General features: G+C 41.5%; 1 protein-coding gene across 6 annotated transcripts in view; it reads left to right on the top strand.

The window, feature by feature from the left end:
* Nucleotides 1-16,739, top strand: part of nhsl2 (NHS-like 2) — a 186,762-nt gene that overhangs the window by 151,468 nt on the left and 18,555 nt on the right. For all 6 annotated transcript variants that reach the window (XM_019353190.2, XM_005462585.4, XM_025905849.1 and 3 more), the window contains 2 exons: nucleotides 544-686; nucleotides 5,901-6,150. In XM_019353190.2, the coding sequence (XP_019208735.1) occupies nucleotides 544-686; nucleotides 5,901-6,150 (393 nt within the window). The remainder of the gene's footprint in view (nucleotides 1-543; nucleotides 687-5,900; nucleotides 6,151-16,739) is intronic.

The raw sequence follows: 16,739 nt of genomic DNA, 5'->3' as shown, positions 1-16,739 counted from the left end.
CACTGACACTGCTGTTTCTCTAAAGCTGCTCAGTGTCTGTGGGGGTGTGTGTCTGTGTGTGTGTTAGAGAGCTGTGTGGAGCATGGGGAGTGTGTTTTGGGGTAAAGGAATGGCTGAAAGGGGGAGCGTGTCTGTGTGTGTGTGCACCAAGAGAAAAAGGGGGGAGGTGGGGGTTAGGAATCTGTTTACAATGGCCTGAGGGAGCTGCCGGAGAGGGAGAATCAGTCTGATATTTGGAGGTAGAGTGCGAGAGAGTGCGTGTAACACAAAGAAAGAGAGTTTTGGAGAAGGAATAAATGAAAGAAGAGGAAGGGATGGAGCCCTTGGGAGGATTAAATACAAACTGAAGGAGTCCTTTAAGGCACAAGTTGTACCAGGAGTCACAGGAGGGAGATTGCAGGTTGATGCAAAGCAGCAGCCGTCCCTGATCTCCACTTTCAACCATGCAGATAAGATTTAGTTAGGTTGCATGCATGCAGCAGAAAGCAAGTTTACTCATGCATTTATATCTTTTTGTTATTTTTGCCCTTCTTGTGTTTGCAGAGTTTGAGGAGCAGTTGTACGACACCAAGCTGACCGGTCAGACTTTCCGGCATCCGTCCTCACAGAGCTCCGACGACACGTCCACCTCCCTCAGCCGATCGCCCATCTCCCTCAACAACAAGAGGCCCGACTTCATCTTTCTGGTAAACACACACAGACGCACGCACGCAGGCTCATGTTTACACCCATCTTATTTGATCAGGAGGCTCCGTCACACCAAAATGTCACCTCTCTGCTGAACAAACACCCAAGCTCAGATTTTATATGCAGCTACTTGAAGCTGCACATCTTTAACAAGCAAAAGCACCAAATAATCTCCACCTTTCCTATTTTAAACTCGCTCTTTTTCCACCTCTTAAACCTGTGAAACCTGACTTCATCCTGCTACTGCTAAATGCACACACACACACACACACACACACACACACACACACACACACACTCTGTGTCCACTTCACTTATCTTCTTCATTTTTCTCTCAGAACAGCAAGACACCAGACTTCACATTCCCGCTAAACTCCCGCTAACCTATTCCTCCCCGCTCCATCTGCCCTTTTGTGGTCCTGTTTCCACTCTTTATTATTTCTCTATTGTTTCCAATCAGTGCTTGATATTCATTTTATGTTACCTGTCTCATTTTAAAGGCTTTTCCCCCTTTACAATAAAATTATAGGCAGTATAAATCTGTCTCTTTTCTCCATTTCGTTATTTTCCGATCTTCCTCGATACAATATTCCACAAAAGCCCATTCCTTTGATTAAATCTGGTGTATCTTGCCATTTCATGCTCACTGGAATCATCATTTTAATTTGATTTATCGACCTTGAGAGTGCGGCTATAAATAAAATTGTAATCCTCAAGACTTTTTCAAAATATGAAAATGGTGAGCGTTTTTCTAGCAACAGCTTTTCATTTGGTTTATTGTTTTTTTTCTTTCTGGGGTTGTCTTTTTTTATGCAGGAGTTTTTGTTGTTGTTCTGAGAGTTAGCTTTGTGGTGCAAGATCTGAGATACACAGATTAGCCACAATGTTAAAACCACCTACATAAGTGTGTGTAGGTTTTGCTTCATGCTGCCAAAACAGCTAGCTGCTGGGGTATGGACGTGGGACCTCTGGTGGTGTTCTGAGCCTGCACCAGTACTTTGGCAGTGGAGTCTTTATGTCCTTTGGGTTGCAGGATAGAGCCTCCATTCATCAGACAGCACATCTGTGCATGCTTGATCAGACTTTGGGGCTTTTTGTCATCCTCTTCTGCTGAGGGAGGCTGCTGCCCTCAGGGAGTGTCACATTTAGGCAGTTCCTTTCTGAGTAAGATCCATAATGACCCAAGCACAGGCAGTATAAATGACGATTGTAGCTTCTACATGTGAAATGGGAAGCCAATGCAGTCTTCTTCTCTGTCACCGGCACGTGCGATACCTGTGGTTGTAAAAAAACTCCTGGTTCTTTAGAGACTTATGGGAAAATGATCCCGACCCCTCAACTCTCAAACAGGAAGATAACAACTGCTTCATTGCAGGACCTCAAAAACTAATAGTTCACAGTAGCTACATTCATCTTTTATACAGTCTGTGGACCTTAGATAGAAGATACATGGTAACGTAATAAAGTGATTAATGTTATTAGTTTTGGCTACTTTAAAGAAGCAATAGGTCAGTCCCGCACTGAGCTACATGCAGAAGCTGTGCTGTAGAGAAGACACAGTATCAGCAAGACGTACTTATAGAATAGATTTGCCCTAAATTGCAACAAAATTTGAGACATTGACCAAATTTCTCTTATCGATCTACACAGTTGTCCTGACTGTCCACACAAGTCATTGATGCAACTTGCTAGCTGATATTTCTACCTGTTGTATACAGTAGTTTACAACAGGTCTCCTAACTTTCTGGCAAATGATTGGTTGTACCGTCACCTTTGGATGGGATGAAACTCTTTCCAAGGTTGTGACTTATCGGAATCAGGGTCGACACAGGCCGACAGTCGCTGTCGCAACTACTTGCAATCAATCACTGACATCAAAAAAATTCAATGCAGTCCCTGAACAACTACTAGTTTTTCCTAGTTGGACATAGGTTCCCCTCCCGTTTTTATTTTTTAGCCATTAGGGGCATTAAGGCTCCTAAAAGTCTTTAATTTCTCTTTTTGTTATAGTGTGACATGCCAAATGGAAACTCTGCATTTGGCGTCTTCTAATTGCTGTGTCTCTGTTCACATTTACATGCCTGTGCTCGTATGTGTATTGCCTCTGTATTATTTGAACTTCTCCGCGTTGTTTGTACTTGACTGATCGCTGATGCAGATTCGCTCCGCTCAATGAGGACTGATAATAAAGACTCCATTCTTTTCTATTAATGATCGTAACTTGAAGTTCGGAATGAGCATGTATTCTCATTGGCCGTTGGACAGCTTAATTCAGCAAATCGGCGACACAATGCACTATTCCAACAAATTACTGCTTCGGCATATCAAACGGTTTTACAGCTAAAAGTTGTGTTGTGACAAAATGCCTCACTGCTGTTGTCAACATCCCTTTATTTTTTTCCCATGAAGTCGAATTATCCAAGAACTGTTGCACGGTATATCCCGCCCCCTCATTCAGATTTCTTCGGATTAGTCATCGTCCTTTTCACACTCTCAGCAGGTTTCTACAAACAAATGCCAAACCATTTAGTGTCTTCCAGATGGAAGTATCATTAGCGCTCGATAAGAAATCAAAATAGCATGTGACGTAAGTGCTTTCTTGTCAGCCGGCGCCTGCACATTGAGGACTTACTGACTGATTTTTGAAGGCGAGAAAGAGGATGCAAACATAGATGTTAAAGTGCTTCAGGGTGTCTCAATGATAATCTATGATCAGAACTTGTCAAACAGGCTACAGCTATAGATAGAGCCTCTCTCTTTTCACTCTTTCCCTTTTCCATTAGTACTTCTCAGTCTATTTCCCCAGCTCATTGAACTCCCACAGTGATTTTACTGCAAGATGGCTGCACATTTCCTGCACACCAACTGACGCAATATTCCTTCAGCGAGCTGCTAAAGAGCTCTCTTAACTTAATGCCTTTCTCTCTGTTTGGGCTAATTTCAATTAGAGAATGGCAGATTCCCACGAGATAGCTTCACGTCTCTCACGAGGCGGAGGATAGACTGGAGTGTTTCCTGCATTGCAGCAGCCTCGACAGTTTCATTGCCTTGCTTAAGGGCAGAGATGCCTGATACTGTAGATCTAATGGCAGACAGTTGACAGATGCCCGTTCCGTCACAGCTGGGATTGCACCTTCCTGTTGCCGTCAGGGACAGAACGAACGGTGTCTCTGCTGCTCCGTCAGTTTCCGTCCCTGTCAGCTAATCACGTCAAATCTAATTTTTTCTTTTTTATGTTTCTAACTCACTTCAGATTCACTTCTGTCTTTCCTCTGCATTAGTTCTCTCAGTTTTATGAGACAGGTGAAAATGAGACAGCATTTTCCCTCTCTTGCTCTCTGTTTTGTAACCCTGCTGACTGCTTATCTACCCTACTGATCCTTCCTCTTACAGGCATTGAAGTTGCTTAAAGGGGACAAAACATTTAATTTTGGAGGAGGTTGATGAGTAGATGACCTCCGCCGGCTGTCTGGACTCCTACAGGATTTTGGTTCTATTGATTTTTACTGCAAATTGAATTCTGAGGTTATTTTGTTTTTCTTGTGTGTTTGAGCCAGTAACAGCAGTTTAAAGGGGAAAAGGGCTTTAATGGCTAATTTTCAAAACAGCTTGGGCAGAAAATGGGAACAATAACTTTTAAAGAGTTGGAAAGTATAGTACAATATGAGAGAAATGGAGATCTTGTGAGAAAATTAGATTTGAACCATTGGAGCTCAGGATGCATTACCATGACTGAAGGGGAAGACAATATTTTGGATTTCACTAAATAAACCGACTAAAATTATTTGGATTTTAAGCAGCGTGTTAGATTTTCTTTTAATCTGCAGGCAGCCTGAAACATTTTTCAAATAATCTCACTGAGTGCCGAAACTATGATTTTTTTTCTACATGAGAAACACTCACATTTCTGTTTTTTTATTAAAAAGTAAAGCCTTTAGCCTCCAAACATTCAATTTGTATGAAAATGGGTAACCATTATTTAGCCATATATTCAAGCCTCCATTAATTCGAGGCAACCAATCAGAATAAAGTTGGCCTAAAACAGTGGATGATTTGAAGAGCTACATCCAGCCACAGCTCATGACAAATAAGGATTATTTTGAGCTGGGACTCATACAAAGTTCATCCTGTAATGAACAGGTCAACTTTACACTACCTGCCTAGTAACATGTTGTCAGGGTGCTTGACCAAACAGATCAAAAACAAGTTAATGAGACTTTAATTTCACACATCCTAATGAATACATATCGATTTCACTTTTACATTGACATGTCCAGTAGTTAAAGCTAACAGTCATTTATGAAGTATGCACAAATATAGTGCCTGAACATATTGGCTTTGTTGACTGATATAAGCTTATTGCCAAATGATGTGTCATCTACTCACAGTTGCATTTATCTATTTCATTACATCAGCTTATACCGACTAAATGTTCAAAGGTAGTGTGATGTAATTTGAACATGTCCAGCATTTTGACTGGTACTGCATGTAATATAAGATTTTTTTCGGCCAATAATTCCACAGGAGATACAGCCCATAAAGGTGATTATGAGAACCAGTAACAAGTGGTTAATAAATAGGTAAGTAAATAAATAGGCTGGATCCATATTTATATTTACAGTACTAAAAAAGAGTATTTGCCCCCTTTCTGATTTCTTTGTTTTTTTCCATGTTATGTGGGATGTTTTATTTTTTAAAAAGCTTTTTTATTATTTAGTTTGAACATGAAGCTAAATAATAGAACACCAGTTCTTGCAATCGCTTTCTTTCCAGCTGGCAGAAGAATTTTGATCAAATACTGATCTTTCATCTGCACATATCCATCCAAATAACCAAGGTATAACACCTATATAGTATGTTTTAATGCTAAACAACCATAACCCAACTAAAAATAAGTGATTATTCGGCCAAAATTACTTCAAAAAAACATGGACGACTCATCCAGGAGGTCACAAATGAACCCAGAACAACATGTAAAGAAGTTCATGATTCAAAAAAAAGAAAGAGAGTGGGTAAAAAGGCTTTTTAAGTGACAAATATGTAAAAAACTAAGAAATCAAGACGTAAAAATACTTTCGACAGCACTTTCTAAAAGGTTATATATATCTTCCTGGGGAAATCAGACCCTTTCAACCATTCTCGACTTCAGTATATCAAACTGTGCATCACTATTTGATGACATAGCGGTTTTCCCTTTCTGCTTCTTCTTGCAGCCAGCGTCAAAGCAGCTCTACGATGATGAAACCACCTCCTCTGTGTTTGGTCTGAGGTCTATTACCGACCTATCTCCATCCCCGTCTCCATCCCCCTGCAGCTCAGACCGGCCCCCTCTAGGCTGGAGCAGTAACAACAGTAGCAGCAGTACTGCTACGTCGGCCACTATCGGACCGCCAGTCGCCGAAAAACCTCGCTGGCACCTGGGAAGACGCACACCGGCACACTTCTTACCACTCGACGTCACAGGTACAAAAACGAAATACCCCAAACAGTCTAAGATCAGGCGTGGTAACTATTGCCAATGCCGTCAGTATATTTGATGCAGTCTTAAATGACCAAATGAATTTACAAATTAAGGATTTTGTTGAAACTGCAATGTGAAGGTGCACTTTTAAGGCAATGGGAGTATTTCTGAAGTCTTTTTCTTGTAGTGAACTGAAAGGAAAGGTGAGTGTATGCAACTGATTGAAAGTCATTACTCTGACACATGCATCTGAGTCAGCTGAGCCTCCAGGATGTTTTCATGGCGACAGCATTACAGAGGTAGTGCTGCATGAAAACTGTGGACAAAGTCAGCATAGAAAGTGTAATGCTTCCTTGATCTTTCTTAGAAGTTTTTGGACTGCCACAGCTACAGTACCTCTGGGGGAACACATGAATGTTTCATTGGCTGGACCAGAGTGATCCCGAGCCATCAAAGTAAAAAGAGCTTGCTGTGTTTTAATGAGTACATGTAAACACAGAGACGATTGGCATCCAGCCTGTGAATTAGTGGTAATGTTTCCAGTCCAGCTGTGAGATGGTCAACAGCTCAAGTTGTGCTCATTTTAAAGTAGCGCTCAAGTGATTCGTGATTCGCAATCAGCAGAGTTTGGGTCATTCATAAAAAAAATAAATAAATGGCAAACGTACTTTGGTATCAACTTCTCAAATGTGAGCATTGAGCCTCTTTGGGGTTCTGGTTGTCATTTAGCCAACTCAAAAACTCAACTTTGAGCCATAGATGGAAGAGATAGACACCCCTAAGCATACCTGTTAGTCAAATAATCATATAATAATGGAAAATGCCATTAGTTGGAGCCTTGTTGAAGATGTCAGGTGCTTATTGAGTAGAGGGGTTAGACTGAGGTTAATTATCTGGGCTGATGGGAGACATTCCAAGATGCTTGTTGGTTGGTGCAGCCAGGTGCCTTTGAGCATTTTTTGCATTTATTAGAATTTATGGCTTCAATATGAAATTTCACCGAAAAATAATTCAAAATTAAATAGATTAAACCTGAATATGAGATTCTATTGGAAATGAATCATCATTTGGCAGCTTTCATTTGGCTCCTGTCATGTTGAGAATTGAAATGATTTTATCTCCAAATAACAACGGTTTCTGTGAGCAGTAAAACAACAACACTGTTGGCGTTATAGTCCTGACTTTGTGAGCGCCTTCACTGTCACCTGTGCTGTTCTCGAAGGAGAGTGTGACAGCTGTAAAAGTGAGAGTCATGGGAAATCAGACTCAGGGAAACATGCGGTAAATCTGAATTTTCATTCCTTTGGAGGTCACATCAGTCCAATTTGGCTTTAGCTTCTTTGCGGTTGTGCATTAAGTGCGTGCTGGAGAAGCAACACGATCTTGTCTTCCTCCAAAGAAGAACTAAGTTCCAGGCTGAAAAACTGCTAATATTAATCCTGCTCAACAAATTTGGCAGATACCTCTTCCACATGGTGCATGGACGTCTTTGACAGTCCTCATAGTGTCTTGTTTATCCTTTTTCAGCTGCTGCCTCTACGGGTTGCCACAGTGGATCATATTCCTCCATCTCACCCTATCCCTCATCTCAACATGCTCAACATGCTTTGTCCAGTATACCTACTGTTGCTCCTTTGCACATGGCCAAACTATGTAAAAATGCAGGGGAGGCCAGTCCATGACAGCATTTATAATTCAGTTAGTTTTGACAACCTCTGCAACACGACTGGCTGAAATGCAACCATGACAGAGCCTCCACCGTGTTTTATACATAGCTGCAGACTCTCGCTGTTGCACCTCTCTCCTGACCTGCTCCATGCATATAGACGATAATTGGAAGTAAAAGTTTTAAATATGGATTGCATCACTCCATAAGATTTGTTGTCAATGAAACTACACAAGTCCAGTTCTTGTGTAATTTTCATACCTCAGTCTTTTCACCATGTTTCCCTTCCTTAAAAATGGTTTCTTGACAGTCCCCCTTCCACTGAGACCATTTCTGATGAGGGTCCAGTGAACAGCAGATGGATCAGCTGAAGGACCAGATAAATCTCCCAGCTCCAGTGTCAGGTCTTTGCTGGATCTTTTTCCCATTTCTTAAGGACAAAACTTCCAGATACTGTTTATCTGCTATAGATCATTTTAGTCCTGGAGAACTATTGTTCAGGACCACTTTAAAAAAAATTACAAGACAGTCTTTGTGATGTTGGACAGTGTGGCAGTGGACCCCAAATACAGACCAGTCATGTGCTACAATCCAAAAGAGTCCAACAGGTGACAATGACAACCCTGGGAGTCCAGGGAAACCATACAGTAAAAAAACAGGAAAACAAACTGATGAGAAATAGAACTAAATAACGCACCAACAAAGAAAAAGGGAAAACTGAAGCCACTTATACACACAGGGCTACACAAGGACGTGATCACAGCTGCGGGGAACAACACAGGTGCAGACAATCAAGGAAACAAGACGAGGGGAAGTAAAACATCAGGGACAGAGGACAAATAATGGCCAAAATAAGACAGAAAGTGAAATGAGATGACTAAACATGAAAACACAGACATGAATGAACTAACTGAGATAATACATAAAGAACAATATACCCAAAATATTAGCGGGAACTAAGGAAAAGGAAAACTCAAGGCAAATTACAAGACGAACTAAGAATCACTGGAAGATGTTAAAAATAAAACCAAACTGTAAAGTCTAAAAACTCAGTGACCCAGGATCTTGACAATCTGGCTGCTTGGGAACAAAAGATTTTGAAGAAATCAGGAGAGGTTTGAGAGTTTTGCACAGCACCATGTGTGTGCTTCATGCAGAGCTTGCTCTTTCGAGAATTCAGAGTTAAAAGCTTGTTGTGTTCCTACAATCATCATGGGAAGCATCAGTCACCTTTTGGAAATGTATTTGCACCACATCCAGTCCACACATTAAACTTGATTTCTTGACTCATGAGATTGGCATAGACGAAGCCATTTCATAACACAGGTTTAAGGAAACATTTTCAGGCGTAGTCTTCAGGTGAAGCGGACACACGCCGAGAGCATCCGTGGCATAAGATCACCGGGTGAAGACGTTTCACCCCCACCCCCTTATTAAATTCTCTCGAAGTCATGAGGAAATAATCGGGAGCGATTTGAGAAGAGAACAGATGCAGAGTGTTATTAAAAACAGTGGGAAAGCTTCAGCATCAGCTCGCATGTTGATGCCAGAAGCCACAACTCAGGTTACGCTGCACGATGTGGACAGATTCCTATTTGACCCTGTAGCTTTGAGGGAGAAAACGCTGCAGAAACAAGACTTGACATCGAGGACATTTTCTTCCTATGATCACGTTCTCTATCGCCCTCGCCCATCTCTGGCAGTCAGCTCTGCTTGTGTGCATTGCCTGTGCGTGTGTGTGAGTGTGCTGTCAGAGCTGTTAGTATGCTGTGGTCACCCTCAGCAACATCGTTCTGACACTCCTGCTTCCACTCAGCCTCCTCCTTGTTTACTTTGCCTACGTTTGTGTGTGTGTATGTGCCTTTGCATGCATGTGTGGTCCTCCTGGTTTTTTGGCATAGCAACTGCTTCGTCACTGGATGCCTCTCCCCTCCTTCTTGCGCATATCCATCTATAGTTAAATATCTCTTTCTCCGTTTCTCCTCACCCACCTCACCCACTGTGTAGAGGAGGAGAAGGTCAGGTATAATGATGCATGCCTGTGGCGTTGTACTTGGTGGGTATTCACTTCCTTCACACCGAGAGGAAGAGCAGAGAACTTTGAGTATAAGACTGACGTTTCTCCTTCTGTTTTCCTTCTTTTCCTTCCATCAAGCCTGTCTGTGGTTTTATTAAATGAATAGGATCAGGTTTAGCAAGCAGTGCCCCAACAGGGGTAGATAGCATGCTTTTTGGGTACTATTTTTTGCAGAGTATTTCGGGTTGAGCCACATAAACTGCTGTGCTCTCATTAGCGGTAATGAATTACGGTGTCACCCTGTGCAAAGGTGCGGCCCAGTTATTTGTTTTAGACGCAAATGAAGCTCAACTGCACAACAGAATAAGACAAAAAGGGCATTTGGATGCATGTAAAACAGCTGTTCTCAGGGTTTCTCACTGATTTGTTTTGGTCTTGTTATCAGATTTGGATAAAATGAGAAAAAAATAAGATGTCGTCAGACTTATCCAACTTGTCACCATCCCTCTGTCTCTTTTACACTCCATCTCTTGCTTTTTTCCCCCCTCCTCCTCCTATGATAGAGAACAGGTAGCTCTCAGCCAGCTTGCTGTTGCCATGGTAACTCACCACTCTTCCTCCTCCCTAGTCCCCCCCAAAAAAGAAGAATTACAAGCAGCAGTGACAAAAAGATGGAGGGAAAGGTGGAGAATTGAAGAGGATGACAGAGGACAGAAAATGCATACAGAGAGATACACAATGGAAGAATAATGAATGGAGGGTAGTGAGAGAGCTTCTTCTTTTTTTTTTTTGTGGTCGCAGCTCCCACCTCCCACTTTCCTTCCTCTCCCTCACATCTCGCTCCAGCAATTTTCATGAATGACTGAAGCACTTTAGCCTGTGAAAGATGTGAATGCAACAGAGGCTGAGAGACAAGCAGCAGGCAGACGTCATCGGTCTGTGCTTAGTTTTTCTCGACAGAGTTCATCGGTAAAATTTTAATGTAATCACATATTCGGGAGCCCTCGGTGATTTGGAGGTTTTTTGAATTGCAGAAAGGCGAGACATTTGTGTGTCTCTGAGCAGCCCTACCAAACGCCAGACGTCCACGGATATCGATTTCTGAGCTAAATGTGATCAGACAGTGAAAAAGACGTCGCTGGTGTAATTTTGCATTTTCAGGCATCTCCATTCACTGTTTCACATTCACTCACAGAATTAATTTTAATTGATTTGAGGTTGAACAAAAGAAAAGTGAGCATGTATGTTTAGATCTTTTTATACAAGGTTTGATTGACATTTTATTTGGTAACATTTTTTATTTATATTATATTATATTAGGGGTACAAAGGTCTGTCCAAGGTGTTTCCTATTTCTTGTCAGCTGGGTTAGGCTCTAGCAGCCACTGTGATTGGATAAGCAGCGGAAAATGGATGGCTCAAGTGATATTAACATACTTCAAATACATATATATATGTATATATATGTATATATAAAGGGATGGTTAGCAAAATACAGTTTTAAGGGAATAGAGCTGGTGTGTTTAGGATCGGGGCATATACTGATGGTCGGTCATTCTCCTTCAGGAGTTTCTGGTAGAGAGCATAATTCACATTTCCATGAATTATGCAGCTTCTGAAGCATCAAAGCAGCCCCTGATTATCACACTACCACCATGTTTACCATTATATGATGATGTTTTGAGTGTTAGTTTTATGCCACGTGTAATGGGACTTCGACTTCTGTCCACAGAATATTTTCCCAAAGGTTTTAGGGATCATAGAGATGTTTTTTTAGCAAATGTGAGACAAGCCTTCCTGTTCTTTTTGGTCAGCAGTGGTTTTCCCATGTAACCTGTCACATTTGAGTTATTGTTGAGTCCTGAGGCAAATGAGGCCTACAGTGCTTTTTTTGGTAGGATGGCCACTCCTGGGAATGTTCACCATTGTTCCACAGTTAATTTGTGGACAATGACACAGACAGCTTATCTGAAGATGGACTCTTCAATTTTTATCTCCTCAAAGTAACAATTTTTTTAACCTCACAATTCAAATAATTTAGCAGTTGTTTATTTTGTAAATCTGGTCAATAATCCTACAAAAATAACAGCTAATGAGGCTTGAACATAAGCGAGGAGTTTAGTGCAAGTGCTGCTGTTTCCTATAAAAAGAGCAAAACAGTCCCAGACCCCGAATCAGATGTTTTCTGAATGCACTTCTGAATGAAGAATGCAGAAAGTCTGAGCGCTTTAGTGGAGAGAGACAGAGAGCGAGAGACAGGCATTCCTGCTGCTGAGCTGCAGACGGTCTAATCCTCTTGGCTTACCTGGAGCGCCTCCATCTACAAGGAATCTGACAGGGGGTGGGACTTTTGAAAAACTTCTGCAAATCCTGTCGGCTCCACGCTGTACCCTTCGTCACAAGACGAATCCATTTAGTGAGCTGCAATTTAGATGCATCTCTTGATGGCATTCAGTGCAAACAAGAAGACAGATGATAAGTCAGGGTCAGCAGTAGCTGAACAACACAGGAGCTTAAAGTTATTATTTATTTATTCCAACACCGTCGAGGGCTGGATGCTGTGTAACACTTATAAACTGAGGGGGAAGGTGCTGATGTTGATAAGAGGAAATTATGAATTTCTGAAACGCTTAATTTTACAGTTTTTTTCTAGTATAAACATATGGCACTACTTCAGCTTCAGTGGTTCTGCTAGAGCTTTAGAAGTCTTCATTGTGATAATTCATCTTTTATGGGTTACTGTTTACAGAGCCAAACGTGAAGCTTCAATGCAAAGATGGGATTGTGATTTAAGGAGAAATGGTCCTCTCCACCCAACACACCCCTACAGGTTGTTTGTTCAAGCTGTAAGATTGCTCATATTGATGTCATAAAGTTAAATATGTAGCACTGAACTGTGGTGAAGTGCTGTTTAACGTTGCAAAACGCTGTGCTATACCACAAAGCGTTCTCCTCCTAAACCCTAAAGTAACAACTTCGGATGTTGAATTAAGGACTTGGTTTCACAGACATGGAGTCGAGTCGATAACTGTTTGGCACTCGCTAACCGCTTTATGCTCGACTGGTTGGCGAGTGGCTGGAAGTTGCTGGCTGTTTCTGGGAAAAATCATTCATAAAGAAAGTGCTGCACCGAAAATCTCCTTGTGATTGTTTTGTCCTAGCAGATTTCTGCTGTCACCTGCACTTTGCCTGGAAGAGGCCGACTTGCCTACAGACACTCGCCATTTACTCGCCGAGTTGTGCTGGAATGCAAACAAGAGGTGGAGAATATTTCTCCTTAAAGTTAAAGTTGTCCCTTATCACCACAACCACCTAGTTTCAAAGGCGCAGCTTTGATTTTAAAGCAGTCTTTTGTGTCTTTTGTTTGATTTTAAGTGTCTTTTGTTTTAATGGGACAGCCTGTTGATCAGCGCTTTGGAGAAGGTTGGATTTAAATCTCTGGGTTCAAGTTTTGAGCGTCTTTGTTAAAATGATTAGCTGGTCATGGGACACAGCTGAAAGCTCCAGACAAAGTTGCTCACTAAACCTCGAGTTTTAGAGCATTTTAATGCTGGTTTAGCATTCCCTGTCAAAAAAGTCACATTAGGAGTTGTAATGTTTCCTCTAAGCAACTGAAGCAGCAGTTTGTTACTGTTTTCTTTATTTTTAAATAGTTTTTAAGCAGCGTCAAGATGTTAATACACTGTGTGCTGTAGACCATTAGGGCAGCTAGGCAGGAACAGTGGGCTACACATGCAAGTTTGTTTTTTTAGTTTGTGTTGTACTTTTCATGCTTTCACTACAATCTGGGACGCATGCAAACTTCTGCTGATGGTGGCAACCTGCTAGTGATAAAAGCAATTGGTAAAAAATTTATAGTGAAGCACCCGAATACCTCTTTGCAACAAGTTTCGCACTTGCACTTTTCACACTTGCGACTACAGCTGTTCACAGTATACTGACTGGTTTCTAGGTGTGTGTGAATGGGGTTTAGCAGTCAATTTTACAGTGACGGGACTGTTTTTCTCTCTATGGATAATTTCTTCCTTCATAACAACTTCACAAGTAATGATTGAAAAAAATCAATTTCAAGTCCATCCATTTGAAATTTGTTAGCTTAAAATTAGGGTCATAGCTATTCTGCCAGTCCTCACCTAGTATTCCATTAGCCTGTTCGCTAGCAGTGATTGGCTGGTGTTTTTGTGCACGTTTCACTCATGCAGGTTATACATGCAGATTGCTAGCCAAGCTTGCTAGCATTTAGGCAACTTAGGAATCCACCCTTCTTTATAAATATATGGTCACTTATCACTCCAGAAACCATTATGGCATTAGCTGGAATGTTAATGTTGATTCCTTAAAAGTTTTAAGTCCAAAAGATAAAGTCTGAGCGATGTGTGTTGTTAAGGCAACAGTCTGGTGCATTTGTGCCTCCACCACTCTGCTTAGATCCTAACGTTGTCCTACTTTTAAACTGAAAACACTCTTATATGTTATTTTATGTCATGAGAATTGTAAGAAACTTGTAATATACTGTAAGGTTACGCGGTATTTTGCGATTGTCACGTTTCTCTCTCTTGCCCAAAGCTATTCTAACCTCTGTGTCCTTAAGACGCACTGCATGCAGGCAGCTGAGCAGTTAAACAAGGCTTATACTGAGGAGACATTAGGATTTGTGACTGGTGGAAGGCTGATAGTTTAAACAGAGTCTGTTATTGATGCCCACAGAAGCAACACGAAGGCTTACAGCCTGCTAATAACAGCTTGGTGAGAGATGAGGCTGATCGTGAAAGTGGGAACTGCTCTGAATATTCAAGTAGGAAAGTTAGCTGGCCAAGACTGGAGGATGCAAAATTGTCACTATGGTGTCAGCGTTACAGAGGGACCCACACCAGCAGGAAGTGGGTGAATGCATGACAGTCAGACAGGAAGTCGTATTTAGCTCCACTCCACGGCTGAGTCACAGCTTTAGCCTCTCTGCTGGATAGCTGGAGATGCTCCGACTCAAACGCTCGTGCTTATTCATGCACAGAGGGGAACGCCGATTGAGTGGCAGTCAGTGAATGAGCTAAATAGGGAGACTGTTGCAAAAATAAACAGAGGATGAATAACTGAAGGGAATAGGCTGCTGGAAAGATGGAGAGATAAAAGGACAGGTGGAAAAACGGGCAGGGTAGTCAATGAGGAAAGCAGACGAGCGGAAGGAGTCAGGACTTTTTCTTAAATCATGAATCCAGGTTTGCTGTTGTTGGGAAAAAAAAGATTTATAGTGTCCAAAGATTTAGAAGCAGGAAGTGTCAGGAAGTTTTGATGATTAGAGTTATTAGTTTGATGATTTGCCGAGCAAAAGGTTTCCAAATGTTAAGATGGTGATAAAAGCATGTTTAATTCAGGCATCCAAGTAACAGCAGGAATCATTATTACACATCCAAATACAGTTGTGCCATTAAAGAGAGTTCAAGTGTCCCTTTTTAAATGATTTTAATGGGACAGTCAATGACTGTTGATCAGCGCTTTGGAAAAGGTTGGATTAAAATTTCTGGGTTCAAGTTTTGAGGGTCTTTGTTAAAATGATTAGCTGGTCATGGGACACAGCTGAAAGCTCCAGACAAAGTTTCTCACTAAATCTTGAGTTTTAGAGCATTTTAATGCCGGTTTAGCATTCACAAAAGTCACACCAGCACACGACGGCTGCAAAAGTTAGAGATACCTGCTGTAAAGTTTCCTCTAAGCAACTGAAGCAGCAGTTTGTTACTGTTTTCTGTATTTTTTTAAATTGGTTTTAAGCAGCGTCAAGATGTTTATGGTAACATAATTAAATACACTGCGTGCTGTGCTGTAGACCATTAGGGCAACCAGGCAGGAACAGTGGGCTACACATGCTTGTAAAAAAATAATTACAAAACTTTCTGCCTGTTAATGTAACAAAGAAATCAGTGGTCAATTTTCCCAGGTGAACTTATCCTGGAGAAACCAGGTTTCCCTAATACCCTGCCTAGTTATATCATAAAGGAAAGTCAATAAATCAGCTCCCTGGGAAAAAAACCCCATTGTGACATGGAGCATGTCTTATAGTTCAGAAGCTGCAGGATTTGTTTATGTAAGTGTCACGTATCAGGGATTTCATTGAACAATATGTAAGAAGATGTGTTTATTTATAAAAAGACTAATTAAGAAAAAAAACCTCATTCAACCGATGCCACACACATTCATACAAAAAAAGTTATGCTCAGGCATCTTATCTGACATTCACGGGCACTCGTGGACTGACAGCCACATCGGAGGCAACTTAGGGTTCGGTATCTTGCCCAATGACGCTTCAACATGCAGGAGCAGGGGCTCAAACCAGGGCTCAACCCACCAATCTTCCAGCTGAAAGAACCCGCTCTACCACAGTTCCTATATGAGATGACTTTGCTCATCCGACTGACAAATCTTATTCAGTATTGAATTTGCTGTGCATCTGCAAGCCGCTTTGCAACCACAGACAGTAAAACACATGGGCACAGCTTCTGGGTCAGAAAAATGAAGCCAGTGAGGAAGCACATTAAGCGTGCATTCTATCTCCAGGCCACAAGATGGTGATAGATGTGGTTGCAGAAAGAAACACAGTCTTGTAAAAGTCTGATTCGACCTTGTTGGACATTTTTCTGCTGGATGCATGGGCTCAGTCAGTCATTTTGGATCACACTGAATAAAATAAACAAGTCTGTTTAGTAAATCTTGGTCATAAAGTGTTTCAAAATGTAGGATTAGCTGTGATATGAAACCGCATGCTCATTGGCCAAAGATCTGTCGATCAGAGGTTATTAGCCAGTTCTCCGTCAGACCCTACCCTTCTTGACGCATCTGTGTTTTTGCAACCAAGATGACTCTGGCAGAGACGCTCATCTTGAGGCTTCACAAACCAGTAGCACTATTCATGCTGGG

Source organism: Oreochromis niloticus, linkage group LG3, assembly GCF_001858045.2.
Source record: "Oreochromis niloticus isolate F11D_XX linkage group LG3, O_niloticus_UMD_NMBU, whole genome shotgun sequence".
NCBI lineage: Eukaryota > Metazoa > Chordata > Actinopteri > Cichliformes > Cichlidae > Oreochromis > Oreochromis niloticus.
This window is presented reverse-complemented; position numbering and strand designations above follow the sequence as displayed.